Here is a 26618-nt window from a genome sequence, read left to right as displayed (position 1 = left end):
TCATTTTGCAGTATAAATATGTCAAAATTCGTATAACGTGATATAGGTATATTTTTCATAGTAACATTTTCATATTATAGACCGGGAGATACTGACACAAAATTTCGAGTCATTTGTAACAAGGATGGCGGTTCTACAGGGGTCTTAGTACGCAATGACAAAAAGAAAAATGATGGTGTGAACGCTGGTGCCGGTGGCTTAGTCGCGTGGGCGTTTGTCGAACTCGTCGGAAAAATAGCGAAAGTCAAACGATTTGTAACACAAAAATTTTAGAATTTGCCGATAGCCCATAAAAAAGTAGTAGGCGGTAGTGTCATGCCATACTTTTCCGGTGTGACTTACAGCCCGCCATACCGACGCGAATGTGTTGATTTAAATAAAACAATCATACAACCATTTGTACCAGGCTAACTTTTGCACAGGTAACTATCGTCGTGCAGCCATTTACGAAAATCGCCATGCCATACTTTTCGGACGATTCCAAATGGTCGCCATACCGCCGAAAATCTGCAAAAAATTTTTATTTCGCCAAACTTTTTGTACCAGTATTGCATTTGGATTTTTGGAGAGTATTTGATAAAATGTGACCATTATTATATTTGCCATACTTCTAGTAGGGGGAAAAAGTGCTGTCATACTTGAAAACTTAATTTATTATTAATTTATATAAGTGAAGATTTCCAACACATAGCTCTTTGAAATTTTGTATTTATATTTGTTGATCCTCAAACTTACAGGAAAAATAAGTGCCATACTGTTACAAATCGTTTGACTTTCGCTATTTTCCGACGAGTTCGACTAACGCCCACGCGACTAAGCCGCCGGTACCAGCGTTCACGCCATCGTTTTTCTTTTTGTCATTGCGTACTAAGACCCCTGTAGAACCGCCATCCTGTTACAAATGACTCGAAATTTTGTGTCAGTATCTCCCGGTCTATTACGGCAATGAATCATCGCTTAGTGAGTCCTATGAAAATTCTGAAGTCTAAACTAATAAGAATATTTTCCTTCCTCTACAGTCTACGTGTGTTGTTTTGGGTTTATTTATTAGATATCTGTATAAGGATATACACAGGAAATATAATAATATGTTATGCTTTACATAAAGGAGTTGTAAGAATTAGTTATCTTATTTAAAAACAAGAATCTAGTTTACGAATATTGCTTCAGTACATTATATAAAGAAAAGTTCCTGATATTAGCGCTTACAAACAAACAGAAACTCATCGATTTTATGATATTGTCAGCATTAGATTTGGTTAATTAATATTACGTTGCATTTTTTGGATTTTCCGCATCATTTCGTATACTAACAAAATGTTATCAACACTTGTAGCTGCCCGGACTAAATGACGTATCGGTTTTTAATCTCTGAATCAGAAATATACTGAAATCTGATGGTATAATATAAAATCTTGATCGGGAACGTTATCAATAAGATTGTTTCATACTTTTGGTTTATATTTAAAATCATCATCTTCTTATATATAAAAATGAATCGCAAAATGTGTTGGTAAGCGCATAACTCGAGAACGGCTGAACCGATTTCGATAAATTATTCTTTTTTTATTATATTCCTTGAACTACGAGGATGGTTCTTATGTAGAGAAAACGTAAATATTATGTACCACGGGCGAAGCCGGGGCGGACCGCTAGTGATAAATAAAATATGTAACATTTAGATTTCGTACCATGTAGATTTTAGGTGTTGTTCGTGTGTAGGTGTAGGTACTCAATTAGCACTTAACACGTGATAATGTTATCTGTGTAAAAATATTTGCTATAGGCTTCAGATATTTAATTATACAATAGTTTTACTCAAAACAAAAAACCTATCTACAAGCAGAATGTTGTTGGAACAAAATAGTATAAAAACATAAGTTCGGTATAACATAAATTGATATTTCAAACTTAAGTATTTTATCTTGGTTTTCAGTCAGAAAGAAAACCTTTAATAAAACACTGTTTTGGATAGTCAATGCCAATAAAATTTCACCGTTCCTTTGTTGAAGTGAACAAAGACAATAGAACGGATACAACCTGATTGATAAATTCGAATGAAACATCGGAATGTAATTCCAGTAACAAATAGCCACTGTGAGGGGAAAACTCGAATAAAAAAGAAATAGTTTCTTTTGTGACACACTTGCTCTGTTCACACAAATTGAAATGCGTAAATCTTTTATCGTTACTCTATTCAAAGAATCTAACATAATGTGACATACAACTTAACAGCCATTTTTAGCGAAGTAAAGCATATAAATTGGGGTTCGTTTTTAAATTACAGGTATTAAAGGAAAAATCTTATTAATATTCTAAACGAGCATCCATGTTCTGTAGCATGTAAGTTATATTGTTAATGTTTATCAAATCAATATTATAATCAGGTTAGATACTAATTTATTTATGCGTAACTTATTAAATACCCAGCGTTCGTTTTCTAATTTTGACAACGAATTTATTAATCTATTTATGTAATTAATAATTCATCAGCCTGTAAGCTCCGCTAGAGATAAGCGGGATTATAATTATTAATAACACAATAGGATCATAAATTGGCTGTAATATTAAAGCCTCGGCGGATATTGTTGTGTTTACGGTAATAAAACAGATAAATTTTATTGGCTTATCGCACGATATCGGTTGAAAGCCTTCGTGTGTTCAATATGTGCGAATTATAGCTGATTTCGGTTACCATGGTTACCATATACGTGTTATATATTAAAGTGTTAACGTAATATTAGTGTGTGTTAAGCCTTTGTTTGTGGTTCGACGGGTCTAGGGATTTGTGTGATAATTCTTTACGTGGTCCTTTGCTGATTGAAAAATTATTGGTGAAATTTATAACTATAATCTTACTGAAATAAAACGATAATAAAAGAGATAGGGTGTTATTTAAACTAAAAATCCGGACATAATCTAATCAGTGCTATTTTTATTATGATATTTTTCTTTTTATAGGTTAATGCAGTTTATTGTAACGAAGCGGAATTGGTTTTTATATATTTGATTAATAGATAATTTTCTAATGTGCTCTTATTTAAATAACGGTAATTAATATCACTATTCATTTTCTACTCAAGGTTCGCTTGGTGTTTGTTCTAACTAGAGGTCCGCGCCGCAGTCCAAAAACCCAGCGGCGGCGCGCCGGGTGCGGTACCCGGCGCGGCGCGGCGTCGTCGGCGTGGGCTAGTTATTTTTAAAGTTATTAGGGGGTGGGCGGGCAGTAGAAAAATCTCTCTTTAAGTTTAATAAAAAAAATATTTTTATTAAAATCAAGTAGCTTAACTATTTAGTGATGAACATGATAATTATTATAAACATTGCCAATAATTTTATTGGCAATGTTATGTCAGAGCAAGCAAAGGAGCAGGTGGGCCACCTGATGTTAAGTGGTCACCACCGCCCATAAACACCTGTAACACTTCTAGTGTTACAAGTGCTTTGCCGGCCTTTTATGGACAAATAAGCTCTTTTCTTGAAGGCCCCAATGTCGTAGTTGTTCGGGAACACCGCAGGTGGCAAATCGTTCCATAGTTTCACCGTACGCGGAAGGAAGTTGCGGGTGAAGCGGACAGTGGTAGAGCGCCAAACATCCATGCGATGGTGCGGATGGAACTGGTTTTTACGGCGTGTGGTCCAGTGATGGAACTGTGCGGCTGGTAAAAGGTGGAACAATTCCTCAGAGCACTCCCCATAGTAGATTCTGTACAGTATACAGAGAGACGCAACGTCTCTTCGCACTGACAGTGGATCGAGCCTATCGGAAAGCCTACGGTCATCGACAATTCGAGCTGCTCGATGTTGGATGCGGTCAAGAGGAAGGAGTTGATACTGTGGCCTGTGGGGCTCCAGCCCAGAGATGAGAACAGTACTCCATATGCGGTCGCACCTGAGCCTTGTACAGCTGAAGTCGGTGGGCCGGCTTGTCTCGATCTACTGAGCACACCAAGTTTTTTCGAGGCTAATTTAGCCTTCGCTTCCAAATGACTGCGGATGTGAACGTCACTCGAGATTTCAACTCCGAGGATTCCGATATACTAAGGGGAGTACTTTTAAACCGATGTTCTACGACAAATGGGGTCTTTTTAGCGGTGAACGCGCAAACCTGTGTCTTTAGGGGATTGAACTCGACAAGATTAAGTTCGCCCCAATCCGAGACTTCTTGGAAAGAAGACTCGACTTCAGACACAAGTTTGTTTCGACTCTCATTGAGGCTTTCCTTTGAGGTGGGACAATCGATATATCGATATAGTACATCGATATAGTAGACATTGTCTACTATATCGATGCGACGTTGCCGTGTTGTAGACAACAACGCGTGCGTGACACATGGTTCGCGCGCAAAATTTGAACTCGGCGCCAATTTTTCTGTGACCCGGCGGCGGCGGCGGCGCGCCGGGGTCTCTCGGCGGCGGCACGCCGGCGTGGCGCGGACCTCTAGTTCTAACTTCCTTATTGAAACTTTTATGATCACGTATAATAATAGGTAAACTATTCATTAAAATTATTATAAGAAAAACATTTTAAAATAGACAATTTGAATATTTATACAGGGAAATAATTAACGAGAAAGAAATATAATCTTTTTTATTGATACATACTAGCGTAGAAAATGTTCAAGAAAAATAAAATATAAATTATTTTGTTTGAAGTAAAAATTAGATGATAAATGGCGGTCTAATCCCGCCATTCATTTTAACGTCACGAAAATTTGAAAGGGAAATTCGGGTTCGAATTAGGACGTATTTCCTTACCGCTGTAAGAAAATGAACGTATATATAAACTGTGGTATAAACAGTAGGTACATTTTCTATTTTTACTTGTGATCAATGTTAATTTTAATAAACTAAATGGTTATTTTACTTTTTATGATTACTTTGTACACTATTTCTTAGAGTGCATTAGAATAGATCGACTTGCATTGACCTATAAACTCTTCTAAAATATTAACATTCCCTCAAGTAGTTTTCCAATACTCAAGAACAGTCGTAAAAGAAAAGCACATTTTCCCCAGTAAAGTATAAATTTAAAAGCAATTCACGAACGTAAATGCAAGGAAAATTGTGAAATACAAAATTTAGAATTTGTGTAAGTACTGTCAAGTGGAAAATATAATAATATAGTGGTGCCTTGGGAAATTGTGTAGTGGGGTACAGTGAAGTGCAGAATTTAATATGGTACATGACTGGTGGCAACTAACACCTAGAAGAGATGTGTACTCCGTGCCTGACTGCTTGGCGGCTCATGACTCACGGGTAATTTTGTTGGCATAATGTGCTAAAATTATTCTTCTAAGGGCCGATTTTTCAATTGCGAGATAATTAGTCTAATAACTACCTCTCGAATAGATTTATTCAATTACTAGCTGTTGCCCGCGACTTCGTCCGCGATTACGTCGTTTTTCGTCATTCGTCGTTTAAAAAAATACGTGACACTTTATTTTTGAATGTTCTTAATTGTCTCTTATAAAATTTAACTAAATTAAAATTGAACACTGATAAGAAAATCTTAAAATCGGAGGAAATCGAAAATCTGAGGAAAACATGAATGAATGTGATTTAAATTCTACATTACTTAGTATTTCAAATAATAATCTAAATTAAATGTAGATTAACAGTTTGAGCGCACCGTTATAGAATATATTGTACCTAAGTATTAAATTACGTTAGTTTACATAGTAACAAAACAAAAACACGATGACTTTCTTTCGCGCTCGGTACCACAAACTAAGCATGTTAATGGTACGTGGCCCGCGTCACTTGACCCCCCGCGAGTTCCCCTCCGTTGCTATGCGAAAATACATTCGTCGCCCTGCTGTAGAAAAAATTGATTACAATTTTTTCTGGCCTGGCGTTATAACACGCCCAGGAAGTTCCTGAGTGCCGATAGACGTCCGTCTATCGGCATTTATAACAATTTTATATTAATATCACCATTCAGCATCTTGAGGAAAAGCTTCTAATGTCGATTTAAAACTGCATACATACGAATTAACCTGATGAAACATGTTCTAAAATTGTCCTTACTCCACTTTAAAGCATTACAAAAATAACATACTACGTTAATATCGCCTATACAGAAGATGATCTGTAATCAATTGTGAGGTTATAAGCAAACCCACTTTTATATTTGTCGGACCCCACCACCGAATTCGTAGATTGATCTTCTATGTTTACCTCTAATCTAAGTCATTAAGACTATGTCGAAATCTGTCTGCAGTAAGAGGGGCCTCTCGCTATTCGTCCGTTTCCAGAGACCGAATAGTTTCAATTCTTAATCTTTCATTAAACAAACTTATTAATCGTTTTTGTCTCAATTAATTGTAATATTCGCGTCCTTACTCTAGTCATTGCTTATGCTTATGTTCATCTTCAAGAGATCGAATAATATTATGGTGCACCCTATCATTTGTCAAACGGTCTTCATATTGAGTAAAAGTTTCAGATTCTCGAGATAAAATAGGACGGCCGTGATCAGCTGTGAGACATTATACCCTCTCAGTGAAGGTTTCGGTCTCACGGGATAGTACATGCCGTTCGCGGTCAGCTGTGACTTGTGAGCCGCAATTCTCGTTGTGAAGCGGTTTCAGGTTCTCGGCATAACACATGTTGTTTTCGGCCTATAGTAAGCCTCTTACCTCTAACGATTCTTGAGAACTCTTATTTCTCATTTTCTTAGCTTTGCTCGATTTTCGAGATAAAGATTTTTTAGGTGGCACTGATGCATGAAAATAAAAATTGAGTTGAAACGGACTGAGAGTGTTATAGACAAATATAATCAGAAAGCTTCGAACTCCTAAGCTATCGGAAGTTACACGTGTTATTGTGAGTCAACCATAAAAGATATACATTTATGATGTCGGGAGATATTTTTTATATAATAAGGAGAACATTTCTTTCATACAATATGATTTCTGTGTAGCTTTAACTCTACTTTTACTGCTCTGCTCAGGAATATGTAAAATAATTGTACCAAGTTTCGTTTAAATCCGTCGAGTAGTTTTTGTTTCTATAACGGTTATACGGACAGACAGACGGACAAAAATTTTACTGTTTGCTTCGTTGGCATCAGTGTCGATCCCTAATCACCCCGTGATAGTTATTTAGGAAATATATTTCATGTACAGATTTAATATAAGTATACATAATATATTTAGATTCCAATTTCCATGTAACGTTAAATTCGACTATACAATAACTAACAGACAACGCAGGTTACTCTCGTTTCCGTAAGTTGAGGCGGCTACATAATATTCGTCCTGGTCCTCATAACATCACTTTTAGTGAACGAAACGACAGCGCGGTTTAATTCGATGCCAATACCATCAGAAAAAAGGAAATATTTTTAATTGTGAAAAAATATTATGATTTACACTATTAACACTATTTTAATATAAAATATAAGACTGTGAGTGTGTAAAAATAAATCCAGCTAGTTTCACATCACACTTATGTTTATAATTAGCTATACGACATGAAAATATACATATTAATTACCAAGCAATAATCATACAGGTAAATACTGAACAAAAGTATTAACAGTCAAAGTTTATTTTTACTAACATTTAACAACATGTAAATGCTGAAGAAATAATAATTATCAACGAACTAACCTTTTCTATAATACTTAACACAGCACATTTTTTAAATTATCTTGCTCAACTCTGCTCAAAAATTTGAGGGTTTTGTTGGAACTTTAATGTGTCAAAACTATGATATATCTAAACTACGATACAACTTGCATGCGGAAATGCTCATTACAATCTGTGAATTTAAAGAATAACTAACAACATACTATTCAATTTTATTGAGCTGATGAATATCTTTTGCCTGGAAAATCACCGCCGCCTAATAAATATACTGTGTTTTCTTATAAAATCGTAACATAATTTCTTTTATCTACAAAATTTTAATAAATAAGTTCTCTTTGTTATTTTCATCTAAAAATGAGCTTGAGCTTATATTAGGCAAAAGTATACATTAAAATTTCAGGACCGCACCTTAATGGGGCGCTTGGAAAATATGCCTACGGGTTATTAATAGAGAAATGATACACAACAAAGTTATGTTGGTTCCATTTTATTTATAAAATATAATGAAAATGGGCAAATATAAAACATATTATGTAAAATGATTAAAAATAAATAAATGAAGCAACTACGATTCAAAGAAAACATCTTTTTCAGTTTGAAAATGCTCTATGCAATCCTGGATGATGAGTATATCATGTACTCTCATCCCAGTACGGTCGATAGCCATAACGATAAATATTATAATCAGATAACAGCAAAGTCTGAATAAAAATCATAACTTGTACAGTTGTGAGTGCAAAATTTATGTTTCATTTGGCAATAACATTTTTTTCGGTACTAAAACGTAGTACTTTGATATGTGGTTGGTTGGCTGGCTGAAAAATATCCTCCAAAATTACCCGAGATACTTCCAATGATTGAACCATACGTTGGACATTAACTTCAGTCAAAAATTGACGAAGCGGATGATTACTAATTTCCACTTAATCCTCGCTGCCACTATCTTCATCATCAAATCATCAAATTTCAAGTGGTGTTGTAAAATTGTCAGCAGAAATCGTCTTCCAAAGGCGATATAATTTTATGAACATTGAATCTGTAAATAAAAAATCAAAAGTTAACTGTAAATCTATAAAAAAAGCTACTTACAAATAAAATTTTATCAACAAACTACTGTTCCCAACGCACCTCAAAATCTTGTAAAAGTCAAAAAAAATTCATCATTTTATTATTTCATTCTAAAAGTGTAATATAAAACCTTTATAAAACCAATTAAAATGTTGTGTGGTTTTATGAAACCACGGTAAAAGTGAAACTTAGGCACAAAATTATCGTATTTGTACGATAATTATCGTACGGTTCGACCGTCACGCGACATGCGCTACACAGACCAAAAAGTTTGAGACGATGTAATAAAAGTTTCACTTTAAAAAACATGAATTGCTATCATTATAAATAATAAATACCTATAAAAGTAACAACTTACCTTTTGTGGGAACGTATGGTGAACATTCACAAAACACAAAGATTGAATTTGATATTTTTGGTTTTATGACATTCAAATGCTTTATAAATATAAATTTATAAATAATAAATTTATAAAGAATAGAAACATTCGATCACGAAACTATGTGGGTTCGAGTCCCGCCTCGTGATCGAATTTTTTCTATTCTTTATAAATTTATAAAACACGAAGATTTTAAAAATGTAACCAATGAACACAATCAATATTAGATTAATTGTAATATTGCTCTGAGATTGTAATGGTGTCTAGTTTGACTTAAAATAATAAACATCTACCCTCACTTTTAAAAATGTAGTATATTCACACGAAATATAAGCGCACCTTATAGGGAAGGGAAGATATGGGTTAAAGAGTTAAATAAATAACATGATTATATTTAAATTATTAATATTCAACAGTATTTTCAGTAGTGTTAACATGTAAATTGATTTGATTTTTACGAAATCTCATAGATGGCGCTGTTTCAGATTTGTCTTTATACTACTAAATTCATTTAACTGTTTCTCTGCCCAAATTACGTAAATGACATAGTTTTTATTTTGTAAAGCTAGATAATAGCATGGCTTACTCGAAACCAACATTTAAACATGAGTCTTTAGATTGTACGCTGTCGTAGTACACGGAATATGTAAGAAAAATAAAGGCTCACAGCTCCTCCCCCGAAGGTGATATCATGATAATATGTTTAAACTATCCTCACCCGACCTCTTAGGAATATTCATGCAAAATTTGAAGTAAATCTATGCAGTACTTTTCGAGATTAGCTCGGTCAAACATACAGACAAACAGACAAACAGACAAACAGACAAACAGACAAACAGACAAACAGACAAAAATTCTAAAAACTATGTTTTTGGCTTCTATATCGATTATAGATCATGGATTATGTATTCTTTTAAAAAAATATTCAATGTACAGTTTTGACTTTCCTACGATTTTATTATATGTATAGATTTATCTAACTCATAACGGCTCGCCTATTTTTCAATCGTGATTTATTTGATGAATAACTATCTGACCAAATATTTCCATATTGGCAGCTCTGCTCTCGGAGTGGCGAAACAAAAATATTAAATTAGTCAGGTTAGAGCGGGATAGAGTCAACTCTTGCAATTTGTCAACAACCGTCATTATGACTCACGTCAGGAGTTGTCTTGTATTGCTCTTGTCTTCTATGATTGTTGATTGTTGTTTTGATTCGAGTAAAGAGTTTGGTTAAATTTGTGTTTCAATTTATATATTTTACGATAGAAACGACATACATAAAGGCAGCGTTCGGCAAATTTTCAATGGCATGGTCATCAGTACTATCAAAAACATCAATTCCAATATGATTTTAATTGATAATAATAATATAGAAAGAGGTTTCATTGTTAATAATTCTACGCTCTATGTTATGACAAACGAAAATATCCCAAATTTGACGCGTTAGTTGTCAACTCAAACGCCTAACCGTCGAATAGCGCGCTATCTGGCCGTTGGAGCGGCAAATAGATTTATTCCTCAAATAACGTAGTTATTCGATAGATAAGTCCTATTCGTCTATTGAAAAATTGAATATTTTGTTAACTGAAGAATAAAGGGTAACCTATTAAAAACTCGAATTTCTATTACCCGAATCTTAAAACCCCGAAAACGGTTGTTAGAACTTTTAAAAGACAGATGTAACGAATGACAAATTTTTAAAATTCCTTTTTTAATTTCCCAGATGAATCAATTTCCAGATGCACCAAAACCAGATTTTTTCAAAGTATTTTTTTGTTTCCCGTATTCTCATAATACAGATCTTATTATACCAGATTCTCAGAATACTTTTTTTTATTTCCCATCGTACCATTTTCCAAACAAACTATTGCCAAATTTTCATAATCTTTTTATTTGGTTCCCATATAATCGTATAACAGATAAACTATTGCCAGATTTTCATAATCTTTTTATTTGATTTCCATACAATCGTGATTATACCTTTACTATCGACTGAAAATAATCATTGTCAGTAAGTAAATTTATCGTTTTACTTGTCCATTACAGACCAGTTTTAGTGTCAAAGTCGACTCAGTAGGTTAGGTTTGAACTACGACTCCCACGCTAGAAATGACTCGCTATTGTTTTACTTGCTTATTACAGAAAGGTTTAAGTGTCAAATTCGACTCAGTAGGTTAGGTTAGGTTTGAACTGTGACCCCCCATGCACGAGCCGAGCGAGCGAAGCGAGCGTGCCGCGGCAGCGGCCGGCGAGTGCCAGAACCGACTCGCTATTGTTTTACTTGCCCATTACAGAAAGGTTAAAGTGTTAAAATCTATTCAGAATGTTAGGTTAGGTTCGTGCTGCGACCCCCTGGAAGGATTTCGTTTTTCTGGATATCGTTTATTTGAATTTCAAAAATCTGGACATTGTTTGTCTGGATATCAATTAACTGTATTTCAAAAATTTGTGTTTTATAAATCTGGCTTTCGTGCATATGGATTACGGTCATCTGGATTTTGTGCATTTAGAATTCGTATGTCTGGAACTCATTCGTCTGGATTGTAAAACGTCGTACAAATAAAGAAATGGGCAAATGAAATTCGGAGTTGCGATTATATGGCAAACAAAACTTCGAAATTTTAAAATTCGGGGTTATGAAAAAATGTCCAAACGTTTTCTGGATTATGATATTCGGAATATTAAAATTCGAGATTAAGATAGGTAACCAGAATAAAGTCTATCTAGCTGTTTATCTGGGCATTGAAAAATCGGCCCTAAAAATAGTCTGTCAATACGGTTACATAACATAGCATGTAGGTAATGTAAGCTTTTGTGTTTTGTTTGTTGTTATTTAGAATTATGTCAATTCATGCAGATTTATTTTTCTTTTATGCGCCACTGCCAAGCTAAAATTGGAATCTAACCATATGATGCATTGGAATTCATCACGTCTACCATTGCGTCATAACAGCCGTGCCTCCAACTAATGCATATTAAGCATTATTTGAATACGTGACGAGACATAAATTAAAGCGGAATAAGCTATTTATTTGACACGATATTAATTAAGTTTGTTTCTTTTTTTTCCGAGAATTCTATAAATCAGGGAAAAATTATGTGTGAACTTCACATTTTTCACTTTCTCCGAGATAATATGACTGAATTTGTATTATGTAGATACGTTTAAAATATAAATATATCGTTTACGTTGAATTTTCTGTTTACTTCGTGTTGATAATAAGAATTTATCAATACAAAGTTGATAACTTTTGCGACCAGACGGAAATTTTACATTTCATTGATACGTTGAAAACGATAATTACATTATGTGTTATATTTATTACGTTAACAATATATTCTGATATATTTGATAGCAAAAATTGGGTACCTAATTATTAAATGCTCATAACTACTGAGTTAATAAAACAAGGGTATAAATTTATAAAAGAACGTTTATCTCAGAGACACGGGTCGCTCCATAAATCATGTTATAAATCAGACTAAGATTGTGTAAATGTACGTCGACCTTCTGTAGGGGGTGTGGTAAGTACACCGAGGTTAGCTTAACCCAGTTCTTACTAAATAGAGATCGTCCCACACAAAATGTTCGGTTTAGTTTCCTTTTATTTTATGCGCGGCTTTGTTGGTACTATTTCTTTTTTAGATACCTAATGCAAGTGTGTACAATTGTCAATACTATTCTTAGCTTATCCGATTATCGTATTATAACAATATACAAGTATAACATGAGTAGGTAATTGTATGACGTATTACAACAGCTGTTTGTCGATAGGTACTAGATTTATCTGGAGCGTAATCTTGATTAATCTCGATCTTATCAGCATCCCTACACAGATCTCAAGCTCGAACAGAATTATCTTCGTATTTCTGTATTCTTATTTTACTTTGTCCATTTGTTAATTTCATTGGGTCTTATAGATTGATTGAACACCTACGAATGTGGCTTAGAATTTGAATGGTTCTCCTTTATGTTAGAAATTAAAATAAGAAAGGTTGATAAAGAAACATTTTTTTCCTGTTCCAAACGAATGGAACGGGAAGCCACAATGTTAATTTACGAAGACCCTATAAATAGCTTTCATTTCGCAAATATTTTAAGGAACGTTACTCAACATTTGTTCGATAAATTTATTTGGTAACCTCGAACTCCGAGTTCCGACTAAATAAATAATGGAATATCACCCTGCTTTCAACGTAAATCCATCTTGAGACAATTTGCTTTGTACAAATCCTTCTTGGATTAAGTATATCTCAGAGAGGCAGCGTTAATCCTCTTTAATAATGCAGAATGCTGTAATGAATTTACTTTGTATGTTCTTTACAATACAAAGGCGACAATGAAAGGGTTAAATTAATTCTTCAGTAGGCATTCATATTAAATTGTAAGCAGTTTTGTAATATGAATACGAAACTACGAATTAATTTAAAATTGGTATAAACTATAAACCAATTTCTTAATAAAAGTTTGTTATTTTTGTTTAGGTATCCGTAGAAATATGTAAACAGTAACCGTAGAAGTATGTAACTTTTTATAATTAAGTTATCGATATAAAAAGTACATGAATTGATTTATATTCAAATTGCAACGATTATCTAAGTTGTCAATAAAACATCGTAAGTAGATAGAGATTAATATTATAGATAAATATTTCTATTGATTAAACATAAGATGATAAGACAGGTACCATTACAAATTAATACCATATGTGTTATTAAAACTGATGTGGATTATTGGAACTAAGTATGTTTCAATCAATGTAGGTCCATATCGCCCTCAGGCAAGGTGACTCGGACCATTAGAGAGTAGCATGCGTGTCATACATGACCTTAGATATTGTGTTTAAATAAACATTGATTATGTATCTTCAATGTCAGCTAGGTATCCTAGTGCTCGGAGCGAAATGTAGCTACTTTATACTTCCTGGCTTTGGGCCGCAGAGCTGCCTTCAATTTAGGTCAAATCGATCGAGTCGACTATTCAGCAGCCAGCCTTTCATTTTAATTTGTATAAATATTGACGTCTAATAAACTGGAATATTTGTCAGGCTGTTAGAATGAAAAGGTGGATAATTTAATGTTGCCTATTTTGTGTTTTGGTTAGGTTTTAAAGTCTGTCATCAAAACTCTACAGTGAATTAATCGTGGTAGAGTTAGCCTATCTGTATTTTTTTGATTAATTGCATTGTCGATATTTATTTTTATGTATAAACTATATACCTACTTAAGTACGTTATTTCTATATTAATACATACATAAAATGAAAATACATAGTTACTATAAAATAATTTTACTTCGCATTAAAACTTCATGAATATTGATAGCACCGTTCGACACTATGGTAAAGAGTCGATACATTGTTTAGGTTTTCAACGCATTTTCAACAGTTTACACGAGTAGGTATCAAAGTTCGCGATCGGTCACCTTGCTGACGTCACGAGTCGCGGCTCACAGCTGACTCTGCTTCCGGAAGGCTCGATCCACGTCAAGGACACGCGTGATCGGACGGATGAAATCGAAATTCGCTTACTGTGTCGTTAGTCATAACAATGTTAACACGTTCACTGCGGCACCTAAAATGCCAAACTTACCGTTGTTGCGGCATGTCTTCCATACTTCACATCGGCAAGTTCACCACTGTGCGTCATGAGCCATTTTTATCACATCGCACCTTCTTACTTTGAAGGTTAATAATTTCATGAAATTTCAAGATATTTCAAAAAAATTTTTTTCAGATAATAGTATATATAGTCTAGTATATACCGCATGAATAGCTTTTAGTTTGACCGAATAGTTTAAAAGATATGAGGGAAAATGTAAACCCCTGATTTTGTGAAAAATTATTTGCCATCCCGCACTGCGTTGATACGGCATGTTTACAGTAATAGCGATGGGAAACACTGTAAAATAAAACATCGATATCGATATAAATCAATTTTGTATATTTCAGTCTGTTTGTTAACAGATAACGAGATCGTCGATACAAAAAAAAACACATATAAAACAAGGTACTTGATAGAGTACTATGAGGAAATTGTTCAGTAACTTTTGCTTTAATTTGTTCAGTAACTTTTGTTTTAATGTTTTATATTATTTTCACAACTGTCATCACATTTTTGCATTTATGCTACGAAATACAAGAAAGTAAAAAAACTAAAGCCTTTAAGGTATCATTGTCATTTAAAAAAACTCAAAAGAAAAGTGCTTCGGTCCTGGTGCATCACTATGCGAGACTGACACGCGGCGCGCTCGCAGTACAGTGCGGCATGAGGTGCTTGTCCATGGCAAAATATTTGACATGCCGCACACAAAAGAAACGGTTTCTTTTCTATGCGTTGGTCCAATATTTTGCCATATGATTTTTAAACGAAATTGAGTCCTACTTCAAACTGTGATCACAAAAATATATTTGTCTCTTTTCTAGTCATTGATTAACATATAAAAAACCTCGCCGCACCACGGTGAAAACCGCGATTTTGGGCGCCGCACTGTGGTGTAGTCGCTGATGGCCCGATACTGGGCATGCCGCAGTGAACGTGTTAAGAGAGCAAAGGTTATGATAATCTCGCGTGGTTTTCTTGGATTTTTCCAAATTTAACTGTGCCAGTCTCGTGATATCTATTAAGATGTCTGTCTGATTCGGGATGACTAGAAATGGACTCAATAAATCACGAATGTGTGATTCATTTATTACGCCAAAATTTGTTTAGTAATTCACACGTAATCTACATAAAAGATGTAAAGATTGCAACATATATTACTACACTTTCCAAATTCCAATACTTATACAATATTGAAAGCGATTTTTCCAAATAAGATCCTATAGGAGAGGTTGTTTTTCCAGCAATCTTCGTTATATTGAGTTATGCAAAACCAATACAGGTAGGTACAAAAAACAGGGTCAGCATAAAATGTTGTTTATATTTCGCGTAAAAAACACGTCGAAATGAACACATGTGATGTTAATTTCCACTCGATAACGAATTGGAAATTTACACAGTATCTAACGTGTTCTCCTGTTAAAATATATTTTTTGATTTTTCTAATAGTTAAACAAAATGTGAACGGGAAAACTGAATAGTTTATATTACATATTAATTATTACGTTACCAGAGATTTTTACTGAATCATGATATAGAACTAGTATGTTATATTCCATACTCAACCTGAATTTTTATTCTTTAAGCCCCAAGCCTAGTATTAAATATAATATTTTATGTGCATTATATCCATTCACGTTTATTTTATTTTAAATTGAAATGATAACACATTTGTACAATTGCGCCCGAATTCTACGTAGCGTTACTAACGAATATTATATTGTTATTGAAATGGAAATTCAATGGACAGTATTGTAATCATTTTCATTTACATCTTTTACCGACTTCAAAAAAGGATAAGGTTTCTCAGCAATTTTCATATTTTTAAATGAACTGATTTTGATGATTGTAGAAAGAAATTGAAGTAAGCTTTAACGTGATTACATTGGAAATCTGTTCGCAGGGTATGGCGTTCACAATAGAGGAGCGTCAGGTGATGGGCATCCACGGTCTGCTGCCGCCCAGGGTCAAGAGCCAGGAGGAGCAGGTGCAGCTGTGCAAGCTGTCCATCGAGCGGTATGAAGACCCGCTCAACAAGTACATCTATCTTATGGGATTGCTGGTAAGTGGGATTGATAACATACCTCCCTCCGAACCATGGCAGCTTATATCAGTATTATTTCCAGGGTGGAAAAATGACAGAACTATGGACGTCTAGCGCCATCGCCTAATTGCCACTCTGGAAATGATACGTCATGGTACCTAACTGTTATTTTTCCTGTAGCAGGCATACATAATAAAATAAGTATGTGTCTTCTGGCGAAATAAATGGTTCTTTCTTTCGTCTTATTTATGGTTATTAAGGTTAATAGGTCCGTAAATTTTCTTTGTCGAACTATCGGTATAAAGTCTAAAGAATCTAACTACGTATTTAATTTCGTTTTACATTTAAATTAGTAGGAAGTTGAACGTCAATTTCCACGCCATTAAATTTTGCTCAATCTCGTTTTTGCTTAATGAGTAATTTAAGTTTTTATACCTACCTCATTTAATGGAAAGGTTATATTACAAATTTATTTTGTTATTGCCTCTTTTAAGAGCCAAATATTTGAATTAATTGAAAGATTGATTCGACTTCAAAATAAGAGTATAATAATTACATTAACGGAAGTCAATGCTTAGAAGTGGGACGCATTTCTGCCTTGAACTAGGTCACTTGATTGGATGAAGAGGATCATTTTATACAGACGATTGACTTAAAATTACATAGGCAAAAACGCGTATTCTGTCTCTATTCTTGAATCATTCATCTTGCAATTTACAAGAATAACACAAAGAATGGCTGATTGAATAATAATAGTTTAAAAAAACTAAAAAACACGCTTTTTATAGAAAACCGAACTAAAAAATAGAAAATTTTATCAAATTAGTGTATTGTCATCGGTCCTCAATAAATCTACAAAGTTTGAACCAAATCTGGCCGTTTAAAGTGGGTCAAAATCGCGCCCAAAGAAGTCGGTTACAAACATACAAACATACAGGTGAAGCTAATATAAAGCGTGTAAAAAGAACACATCTTTCCTGATTGCACACGATTGCCATTTGTAAAACGCCTTGGGGAGGACTTTCCCTGGTATGGCGAATGGCCTGTTTTTCTGGATATATTTTGATTATCAGTAATTTAAATGGATTAATAATATACATACTTACGTCAAAGAGTGTTAACATAGACTTAAAATACTGGCCCTAATCGAACTAATCGTACTCTCTTAGTTCTACAAGATCTAGTATCTACACTTACATATATGCTATGTAAGTGTGTGCATATTACATCTTAATATATATAAATCTCGTGTCACAATGTTTGTCCTCAATGGACTCCTAAACCACTTAACCGATTATAATCAAATTCGCACACCATGTGCAGTTCGATCCAACTTGAGAGATAGAATAGTTTCAACATGTAGATTGTAGGTACCACGGGCGAAGCCGGGGCGAACCACTAGTATGATCTATATTTATTTATTTATTTATTTCACCTTACCACCACCAATATAATATATATATGCTTTGTAGGATTCCCTAGAAGACTAACAATCTTTATATATTTACTTAACATGTAGGACCGCAACGAGCACCTATTCTACCGCTTCGTCGGCGAGAACGTAGCGGACATGATGCCTATCGTGTACACGCCGACCGTGGGGCTCGCCTGCCAGAAGTACGGGCTGGTGTACCGCCGGCCCAGGGGACTGTTCATCACCATCAATGATAAGGGACACGTGTACGAGATGCTGTCTAACTGGTGAGTTGACAAATAAAGTGTCTTATAATTCGATAGAGCCGGCTGCACGCACGAAAAAACATGACTCATGCGGCGTTACCTCGCTCTGAGGCGTTCCGTGTAGCTTGAAGTGCAAGCGAGAGCGCGGAACGAGCGACAGAGAAGCACAATCGGACGTTGTCACGTTCAACTATCGTCAGTAAACCGACTTTACAGACAACCAATTTTTTTGGTAAGGTTTTTTGGTTCTGAGGGACACCTGGTGATCCGGGTATAACTTATTGATTAACTGTGTGCGTATGAATTCTTAGTTATGTTGTCTTTTCTCGTGTAAGTTTTGTCCCTATAAGGGGAATATTTATTGTTGTGTTTGATAAATTCACATTGTAAATGTACCGATAAGCAGTGCCGTATATTGGGATTTAGCTAAAATGTGTATCAAGGTCCTCTTTATAAAAATATATCTACAGATAAAACGTAAAAATAGCCTATTGATTATATTCTATACGCTATTTTTAAATGATTACACATGATAAATTAACGATAGAATTTGATCTCTCTATCGTCAGCATTATCGCGATCATACAAAAAATATCCTCACATATTTCGCGATCACACAAAAAATATCCTCAAAGGCTTTCTTAGAAAATAATTTGGTAAATTGTTTGTGACGTGTGATGAATTGATTGGTCACTTATGTTTTATCAAGGAAGAAATTTGTTTGCACAGTCTTTTGAATCCAATTACCATAATATGAACCCTCTTTTATCGTTTTCTTGACATGACATTGAATTATTGTGATATCGGATAGAAAATAATCTAAAGATATAACAAGATTTATCCTTGCATCCTAGTGAAATTGGACAATTTCAGTGGATAATTAGCAATACCAAATATGTAATAAGCATAATTATAGGTATATACCTACATTATACGAACTACCTACCTCTTCCATATTATGATAGCGTATTACGTATACCTAAGTTTTGCACACACTTGCGTAGGACAAAATTTATCAACTCTATTAGTATTAGTCTCTTTTATGCTCGTTATATTTGTTTATGAGTCAGAACTATTGACGATCATGTTGAAGAGTATTTTAAGTAAAATTAACACTTTATGGTATACGCTAGAATTCGTCAATAAGGATTATATAATATAGTGATCACATCGATTTTTATTCGGGGTTTCCTAATTATTTTCCGTATTCGTCATTGCTTTACGGCTTTCGTGCAAGGCACCATGATGTCAGCATAAATTTATCTATAAATTTTACGTACATAGTTAAGGAAGTTGTAAGGTATCATTATTATGTAATATTTGGGAACGTGATTACTCATTAAGAACGGACAGCAAGCATAATAATATTATGTATTCTTCATTTTTTTATCTTATTGTAAATGTAAAATATATTTAAATTATATGTAGGTAATTAAGGTAAACAATAAACTTGAAGGTTATTTGTAAAATAGTCGTAATGGTATAGTAACAATGTTTTTAATTGTTTTGTTACAATTATAGTAACTTCTTACCTACCGGTAACGTTTACGTAATATTACATGATTCTTGAGAAACTAGGTAGGTACTTAATTTAAAGATATAGCTGGATTAAGTTGGATATTAGCTGGATTAAGTTGCTAATATTATATACTTCAACTAGTTACGTGATAAATATTTAAAATGACAACATCATATTATAATGGGTATTAACCCATTAAATCATATTTTAAATCATATTTAAATATTGATTACAATATTTAAATACTTAAAGAAAATATATGAAATAACTTATTGATACGATAGTACTTTAAGACCTACCTACTGAAACAATGTAAGTAGGCAATAGGTAGGAAATCAATCTTATGACTATAATATGTTACCTAATATATAATGTTTAGTACCTATTGTAATCGATATTCAATTGTTATATGAATAATATTTTCTATTTGCATATGAATAGATATCATCAACATACTTTAGATAAAAATAATATATCAGAACGTAAACAAAACTACAATTGCATATATACAGTTTTTCGAATTGTTTTATTAGGTTTCAACTCAGTAAAAAAACTTACTCGTGTAAAAAACGTGAAAAAAAACACAGACAATGGAATTATTTTTATTGTATCAATTTCGTATCCTTCATAACAGCTATTATATTCTTTCTTTCTCGGTAAGTCTGCAATCCATTGCAAAATCACAAGGCGAAATATGTTTATGGATGGTGTTTGCTCTTGCCATATTAGCGAACCCTCATATAAATAAGTTACCATCTTATCCCATAAAAAGATCTTTTTTTAAAATATCGTTTCTCTAAATTAGGCCAGAAACAGACGTGCGTGCGATCGTAGTAACAGACGGGGAGCGAATCCTCGGTCTCGGGGACTTGGGCGCTTGCGGCATGGGCATCCCCGTGGGCAAGCTGGCGCTGTACACCGCGCTCGCGGGCATCAAGCCGCACCAGTGTTTGCCCATCACGCTCGGTGAGTTTTGGGGGGATTTGGTTGGGATTTTGTTTCCAGGATAGGTAGGGACTGGGTAGAAAGGGTTGGGAAAGGGATGATGTTTTTACTCGGTACTAGTGTCAATAGCTTCTTGTATATGGTATTTTTGGAAAAGAGAATATGTTTTGCTATAGTAGAGCCATTTTAATAGGCAACATTTGACAGTTCAACAAAATTCAACAACGTAACCTAGTAACGATGACATAGAATAACATGATATTTCGTTTTGTTAGAACTGCACATTTGCTTAACTTTTTTCAATTACGATTACATATTTATAATAATAATGACCGATGCAACTAATTTTAGGATTTGATTTTACTGATAAACCATTCTAAACATAATAAACATTTTCTTATTTAAAGAACTGACGTCGCTACAATTTTGTGTCAATAAACCTTTTTTCTTTTTAAATACCAGAGACGTTACTCTAAAAATCGAAATCTGACATCTAGAATCGAATGCATTGATTACTTGGGAATAAAAATCATCATAAATTATTGACATGTGTTTCAAGTTCGATTGACAAATGTTTAAAGTCCGTATCGATTAATTCGCTTTAATCGATGTTTTTAAGCAGGTTACCACCCTATGAAGATAAAATTGATAGACGTCAAATGTTGCCTATTAAATTGGCTCAACTATAAGTGATTTTCTACGCAATATGATGAAAAGAGAAAACCAAGAAACATCATTCATAATTAATAATTTCTAAGTCTTGTTATTAGTCAATTTACTTATCTCATGATTCTATTACCTTCCTATTAGGTAATTTCAAACTACACACACTTTCAGACATAGGGTACAAACAGTATTCTTTATTCATGTTTCGAACATAGGGTACAAACAGTAATCTTTTCTCACACTTATCTCCAACTCAATTCCAGACGTGGGCACAAACAACGAAGCGTTCCTCGAGGACCCATTATACATTGGTCTCAAACAGCGACGTGTCCGCGGGCCCGCGTACGATGAGTTCATAGACGAGTTCATGTGCGCTGTCGTGAGACGGTTCGGGCAGAACTGCCTCATACAGTTCGAGGACTTTGGAAATGCCAACGCGTTTAGACTGTTGGAGAAGTACCGCGGAAAGTGAGTGTTGTTTGTTTTGATGATTTTATTGTGTTTATGAATAGTGTACTGAAAATTTCAGGCTGATTATATTGTGTTTATTACAATATTTATTATATTGTGTTTGTTACAAAGGGAAATTTAATAATGTTGATCTTTGGTTGGTGGGTGGGGGCTTCCATTTTTTTTATGTGGAAAAGATTCCCTATACATATAGTCAATACATTCGTTTTTAAAAGTTTGTACAATCTTGTAATGTTTTACATTGAACTTGCCATTTCATTGCTAGAATACCCTGTTATTCTTTTTGTACCATATTATACCCACTGTACCCTATAACACAATGTACCCCAGGTACTGCACGTTCAACGACGACATCCAAGGCACGGCTGCGGTAGCGGTGGCCGGGCTCTTGGCGAGTCTGCGTCTCACGCAGAAGAAACTGTCCGATAATGTCATCGTGTTCCAGGGAGCTGGAGAGGTGGGTACTGGGTACTTGTGGGGTTTTGGGTACATTATGTAATTTTTTTCTATTGGTGGTTGAATTTAGAAAAGAGTGAAGAAGATTGTAGTGGTTGAAAATTTGTTGTTTAATAATTATCCCTTCTTATAAGCTCTATGGATGCTTTCTTTTGTGCAATGTGTTCGGACAATATTTAAGCTCGCCTTGGTATCTAGTAGTGTGAGATTTTTTGTAAAATTATTTATTTTTAACTGGATTATGTGATTAAAAATATAACTACATTAATTTTAGACAAGCTAATTATGTATAGGTATTATTAATTTTTTTTAAAGTTTATCAGCATAGAGTTTATTAATAAATATTCCTCCAGGCATCCCTCGGCATAGCGGAACTGTGTGTAATGGCGATGAAGGCCGAGGGTACTCCCGAAGCCGCAGCCCGAGACCGCGTGTGGCTCGTGGACTCCAAGGGGCTGATCGTGAAGGACCGGCCCGAGGGTGGGCTCAACGAACACAAGGCCAAGTTCGCGAAGAACCACCCTCCTGTACGCACGTTGGCTGAGGTCGTGGATGTCGCGAAGCCTTCTGTGCTTATTGGTGAGTTTTATGAATGGAAATGCTTCATTTTTTCATTTATTCATTCTTATCTTAGGAGGTCACTTTGATTTATAAAATTATTAAGAATAAAATGCTATTTATTTTGACGTGTGAGGGACTGATAAACGTATTTATTAATAACAAAGTTACGCATACAAGACATACGGATCTCTCCTAACACGAAGTCTATGCAATTTGAATGTTAACAAAATGGCTTCGATCCGAATCCAAATCCGGGAGTGCCGGCAGAAGTGAAAACTTGATTATTAACGTTGAGCATGTTTGATATCCATCCGTCTTACGCTTTTTCGATCAGGTCACGTGTCCTGACGCGAGTTTTATACCCAACGATTTTATACCCAACGCCGCTAAAGAAGTTTTCACTTCAATAAAGGATTATTAATAAAGGATTATTGAGGTGAAACTTCTTTATCGGGGTTGGACAAAAATTTTGTGTAACATTTTTGCGTTACGCCGTACGCGTGACATTTTTGCGTTACGCCGTACGCGTGACATTTTTGCGTTACGCCATAGGTACTCGTGACATTTTTAAGGTCATAAAGAAGTTTGACTTCTTACGTGTGCACACTAGTACACGCACAAATTTTTTATTATTTATTTATTGTGTATCCCCAGGTGCGGCAGCAGTTGGCGGCGCGTTCACACCCGCCATCTTGCGTGCGATGGGCGCCAACAACGAGCGGCCCGTCGTGTTCGCGCTCTCCAACCCCACTAGCAAGGCCGAGTGCACTGCGGAGGCTGCGTATTCTAATACTGATGTGAGTGTCACATATACACAGATATGAACTCGTTCACACCCGCCATCTTGCGTGCGATGGGCGCCAACAACGAGCGGCCCGTCGTGTTCGCGCTCTCCAACCCCACTAGCAAGGCCGAGTGCACTGCGGAGGCTGCGTATTCTAATACTGATGTGAGTGTCACATATACACAGATATGAACTCGTTCACACCCGCCATCTTGCGTGCGATGGGCGCCAACAACGAGCGGCCCGTCGTGTTCGCGCTCTCCAACCCCACTAGCAAGGCCGAGTGCACTGCGGAGGCTGCGTATTCTAATACTGATGTGAGTGTCACATATACACAGATATGAACTCGTTCACACCCGCCATCTTGCGTGCGATGGGCGCCAACAACGAGCGGCCCGTCGTGTTCGCGCTCTCCAACCCCACTAGCAAGGCCGAGTGCACTGCGGAGGCTGCGTATTCTAATACTGATGTGAGTGTCACATATACACAGATATGAACTCGTTCACACCCGCCATCTTGCGTGCGATGGGCGCCAACAACGAGCGGCCCGTCGTGTTCGCGCTCTCCAACCCCACTAGCAAGGCCGAGTGCACTGCGGAGGCTGCGTATTCTAATACTGATGTGAGTGTCACATATACACAGATATGAACTCGTTCACACCCGCCATCTTGCGTGCGATGGGCGCCAACAACGAGCGGCCCGTCGTGTTCGCGCTCTCCAACCCCACTAGCAAGGCCGAGTGCACTGCGGAGGCTGCGTATTCTAATACTGATGTGAGTGTCACACAAACACTCGCAACTATATTACTTATGTAATCCAGTTAAAAAATCTGTAAGAATAAGACCTCATAGAGTTGTATTATGCGATAGAGCCAATAGAAGTTGTGTTCGACACTTTGTTAACGTCATATCGTATAGCACGCATGCAACACACACAGTTATATACAAATATACATATTATGTAATTAATTCATGTTTGTTTCGATAGGATTTTATTTAAATTATTTATTACAATATAAGTTTTCTAAAATTAAGTACAATACTTATGTGAAAAAAATATCGTATAAGCCCTTATTTTCTTTTTAATTTGATTTACGATTTACTGTATGGGGAATGCTAATAATAGATTATTAGCATTCCCCATACCAAATATCTAAATTCTATACGAATTGCCAACTCAACAAATATACAATTCTATTATAAATATCTGCACCATTAATCTACAATCTACATTACCTACAGGACCGCGCGATCTTCGCGTCGGGTTCCCCGTTCCCCGCGTACCGCGCCAAGGACGGGCGCGAGCTGCGCCCCGGGCAAGGGAACAACTCGTACATCTTCCCCGGGCTGGCCCTGGGCATACTGTGCGCCGGGATCGTGGACATTACGGACGACTTTATGTTGTTAGCTGCTGAGGTGAGTGGTGTTTAAAGAAAAAAAGGGGTTGCACTCGGGGACTGCCGCGGTAAAGCTATTGCAGTCAAAAATAATTTTCATAACATAAAACAATCGATTAAATTGCCACTAATAAAAATGCTCCTAAACAACAAAATTTGTTGAACAAAAGCTAGCAAAAGTAAATAATGTTTCATTTTTATTAACAGGCTCTCGCTGAAATTGTATCTGATGACGATCTGAGCCACGGCAGTCTGTACCCACCACTGGAAGATATCCAAGACTGCTCTGTCAAGATCGCCAAGAAAATCGTTGACCACGCGTACAAGACAGGTAAAATTTCGCAAAAAAATACGAAAATTTGCTCTATTCTACACTAGTTGTGCCGCGCGGTTTCACCCGCGTGGCTCCGCTCCTATTGGTCTTAGCGTGATGATATATAGCCTATAGCCTTCCTCGATGAATAGGCTATCTAACACCGAAAAAATTTTTCAAATCGGACCAGTAGTTCCTGAGATTAGCGCGTTCAAACAAACAAACTTTTTAGCTTTATAGTATTATAGTACCTTACTACCTTTATAGTATTATAGTACATCATTTGGTACCTTTATAGTATTATAGTACATCATGTACTTAAGTAAAACCATATTACAATAAATTTATATTAATTTCGACATCGGATTTTAAAATACATTTTTTTATTTTTTTAACAGGCAAAGCTTCAGTTCTGCCGCAGCCCATAGACACGGAGGCGTTCATTCGCGCGCAAATGTACGACGTGCGATATTCTCCCGCCATTCCGCCCGTCTACAGCTGGCCGGATAACGGGCCCGTAGTGCATCAGATGTAAACTGTGCTCTATAGTCTATGACGCAAAGTTACCAATCAAAATATTGTAATCCATAAAAAATAATATTTAACAATTTTATTCCAATATTGTCATGATTGAGGTTAGGTGTCAGTCACTCGAATAACGGATGATTTTTTTGTAAACAAATACACGTGTTAGTTATTTTCATAAATTGTTACTTTATAATGTGTTACGAAATCTATTTATTGCATTGTTTTGCGCTTCAGTAGCGGTACTTAAAATATGATGTACGAATAAAAGGATGTAAATTATTTAAAAATTGATGTATGTACTGTGATAATGGGAAAGATAGAGGGGCTAATTATTTCATTTTCTTTGGAAATTAAGATCTTTCATATTAACATACATTCCAAATAAGTTACCACTAAATTAAAGTCTTTTTTGTGTGTAATATGTTCAATTCTTGATGTTTTTTAACTTGTCTTTTCTTTTCATTATAGCTTTTCTGAATATCATTTACCATTTGTATTATAAACAATCTTTGTTACTGGGAACCTAATAATATTGTTTACTATTTATTACATAATGTTAGAAATATATTTTAATTTTATGAATGACTGCAATGTATTTGTAAATTTATAAT

At 35.3% G+C, this 26618-nt stretch overlaps 1 protein-coding gene across 1 annotated transcript in view; it reads left to right on the top strand.

The window, feature by feature from the left end:
- Positions 1–26618, top strand: part of LOC149908358 (NADP-dependent malic enzyme-like) — a 31489-nt gene extending 4871 nt beyond the window's left edge. Inside the window, exons 3-12 of the mRNA XM_090101823.1 lie at positions 16548–16706; positions 18208–18389; positions 20693–20853; positions 21762–21966; positions 22300–22426; positions 22779–23004; positions 23641–23783; positions 25012–25185; positions 25374–25497; positions 25878–26618. Coding sequence (XP_089957949.1) covers positions 16548–16706; positions 18208–18389; positions 20693–20853; positions 21762–21966; positions 22300–22426; positions 22779–23004; positions 23641–23783; positions 25012–25185; positions 25374–25497; positions 25878–26014 — 1638 coding nt within the window. The 3' untranslated portion in view covers positions 26015–26618. The remainder of the gene's footprint in view (positions 1–16547; positions 16707–18207; positions 18390–20692; positions 20854–21761; positions 21967–22299; positions 22427–22778; positions 23005–23640; positions 23784–25011; positions 25186–25373; positions 25498–25877) is intronic.

The sequence above is a fragment of the Colias eurytheme genome, chromosome 5 (assembly GCF_061535395.1).
Source record: "Colias eurytheme isolate Ceu_HAF_F1 chromosome 5, ilColEury1 Martin Lab GWU primary, whole genome shotgun sequence".
In the NCBI taxonomy this organism is placed as follows: domain Eukaryota; kingdom Metazoa; phylum Arthropoda; class Insecta; order Lepidoptera; family Pieridae; genus Colias; species Colias eurytheme.
The sequence above is the reverse complement of the archived record's forward strand: the minus strand, read 5'-3'. Positions and strand labels throughout refer to the sequence as shown.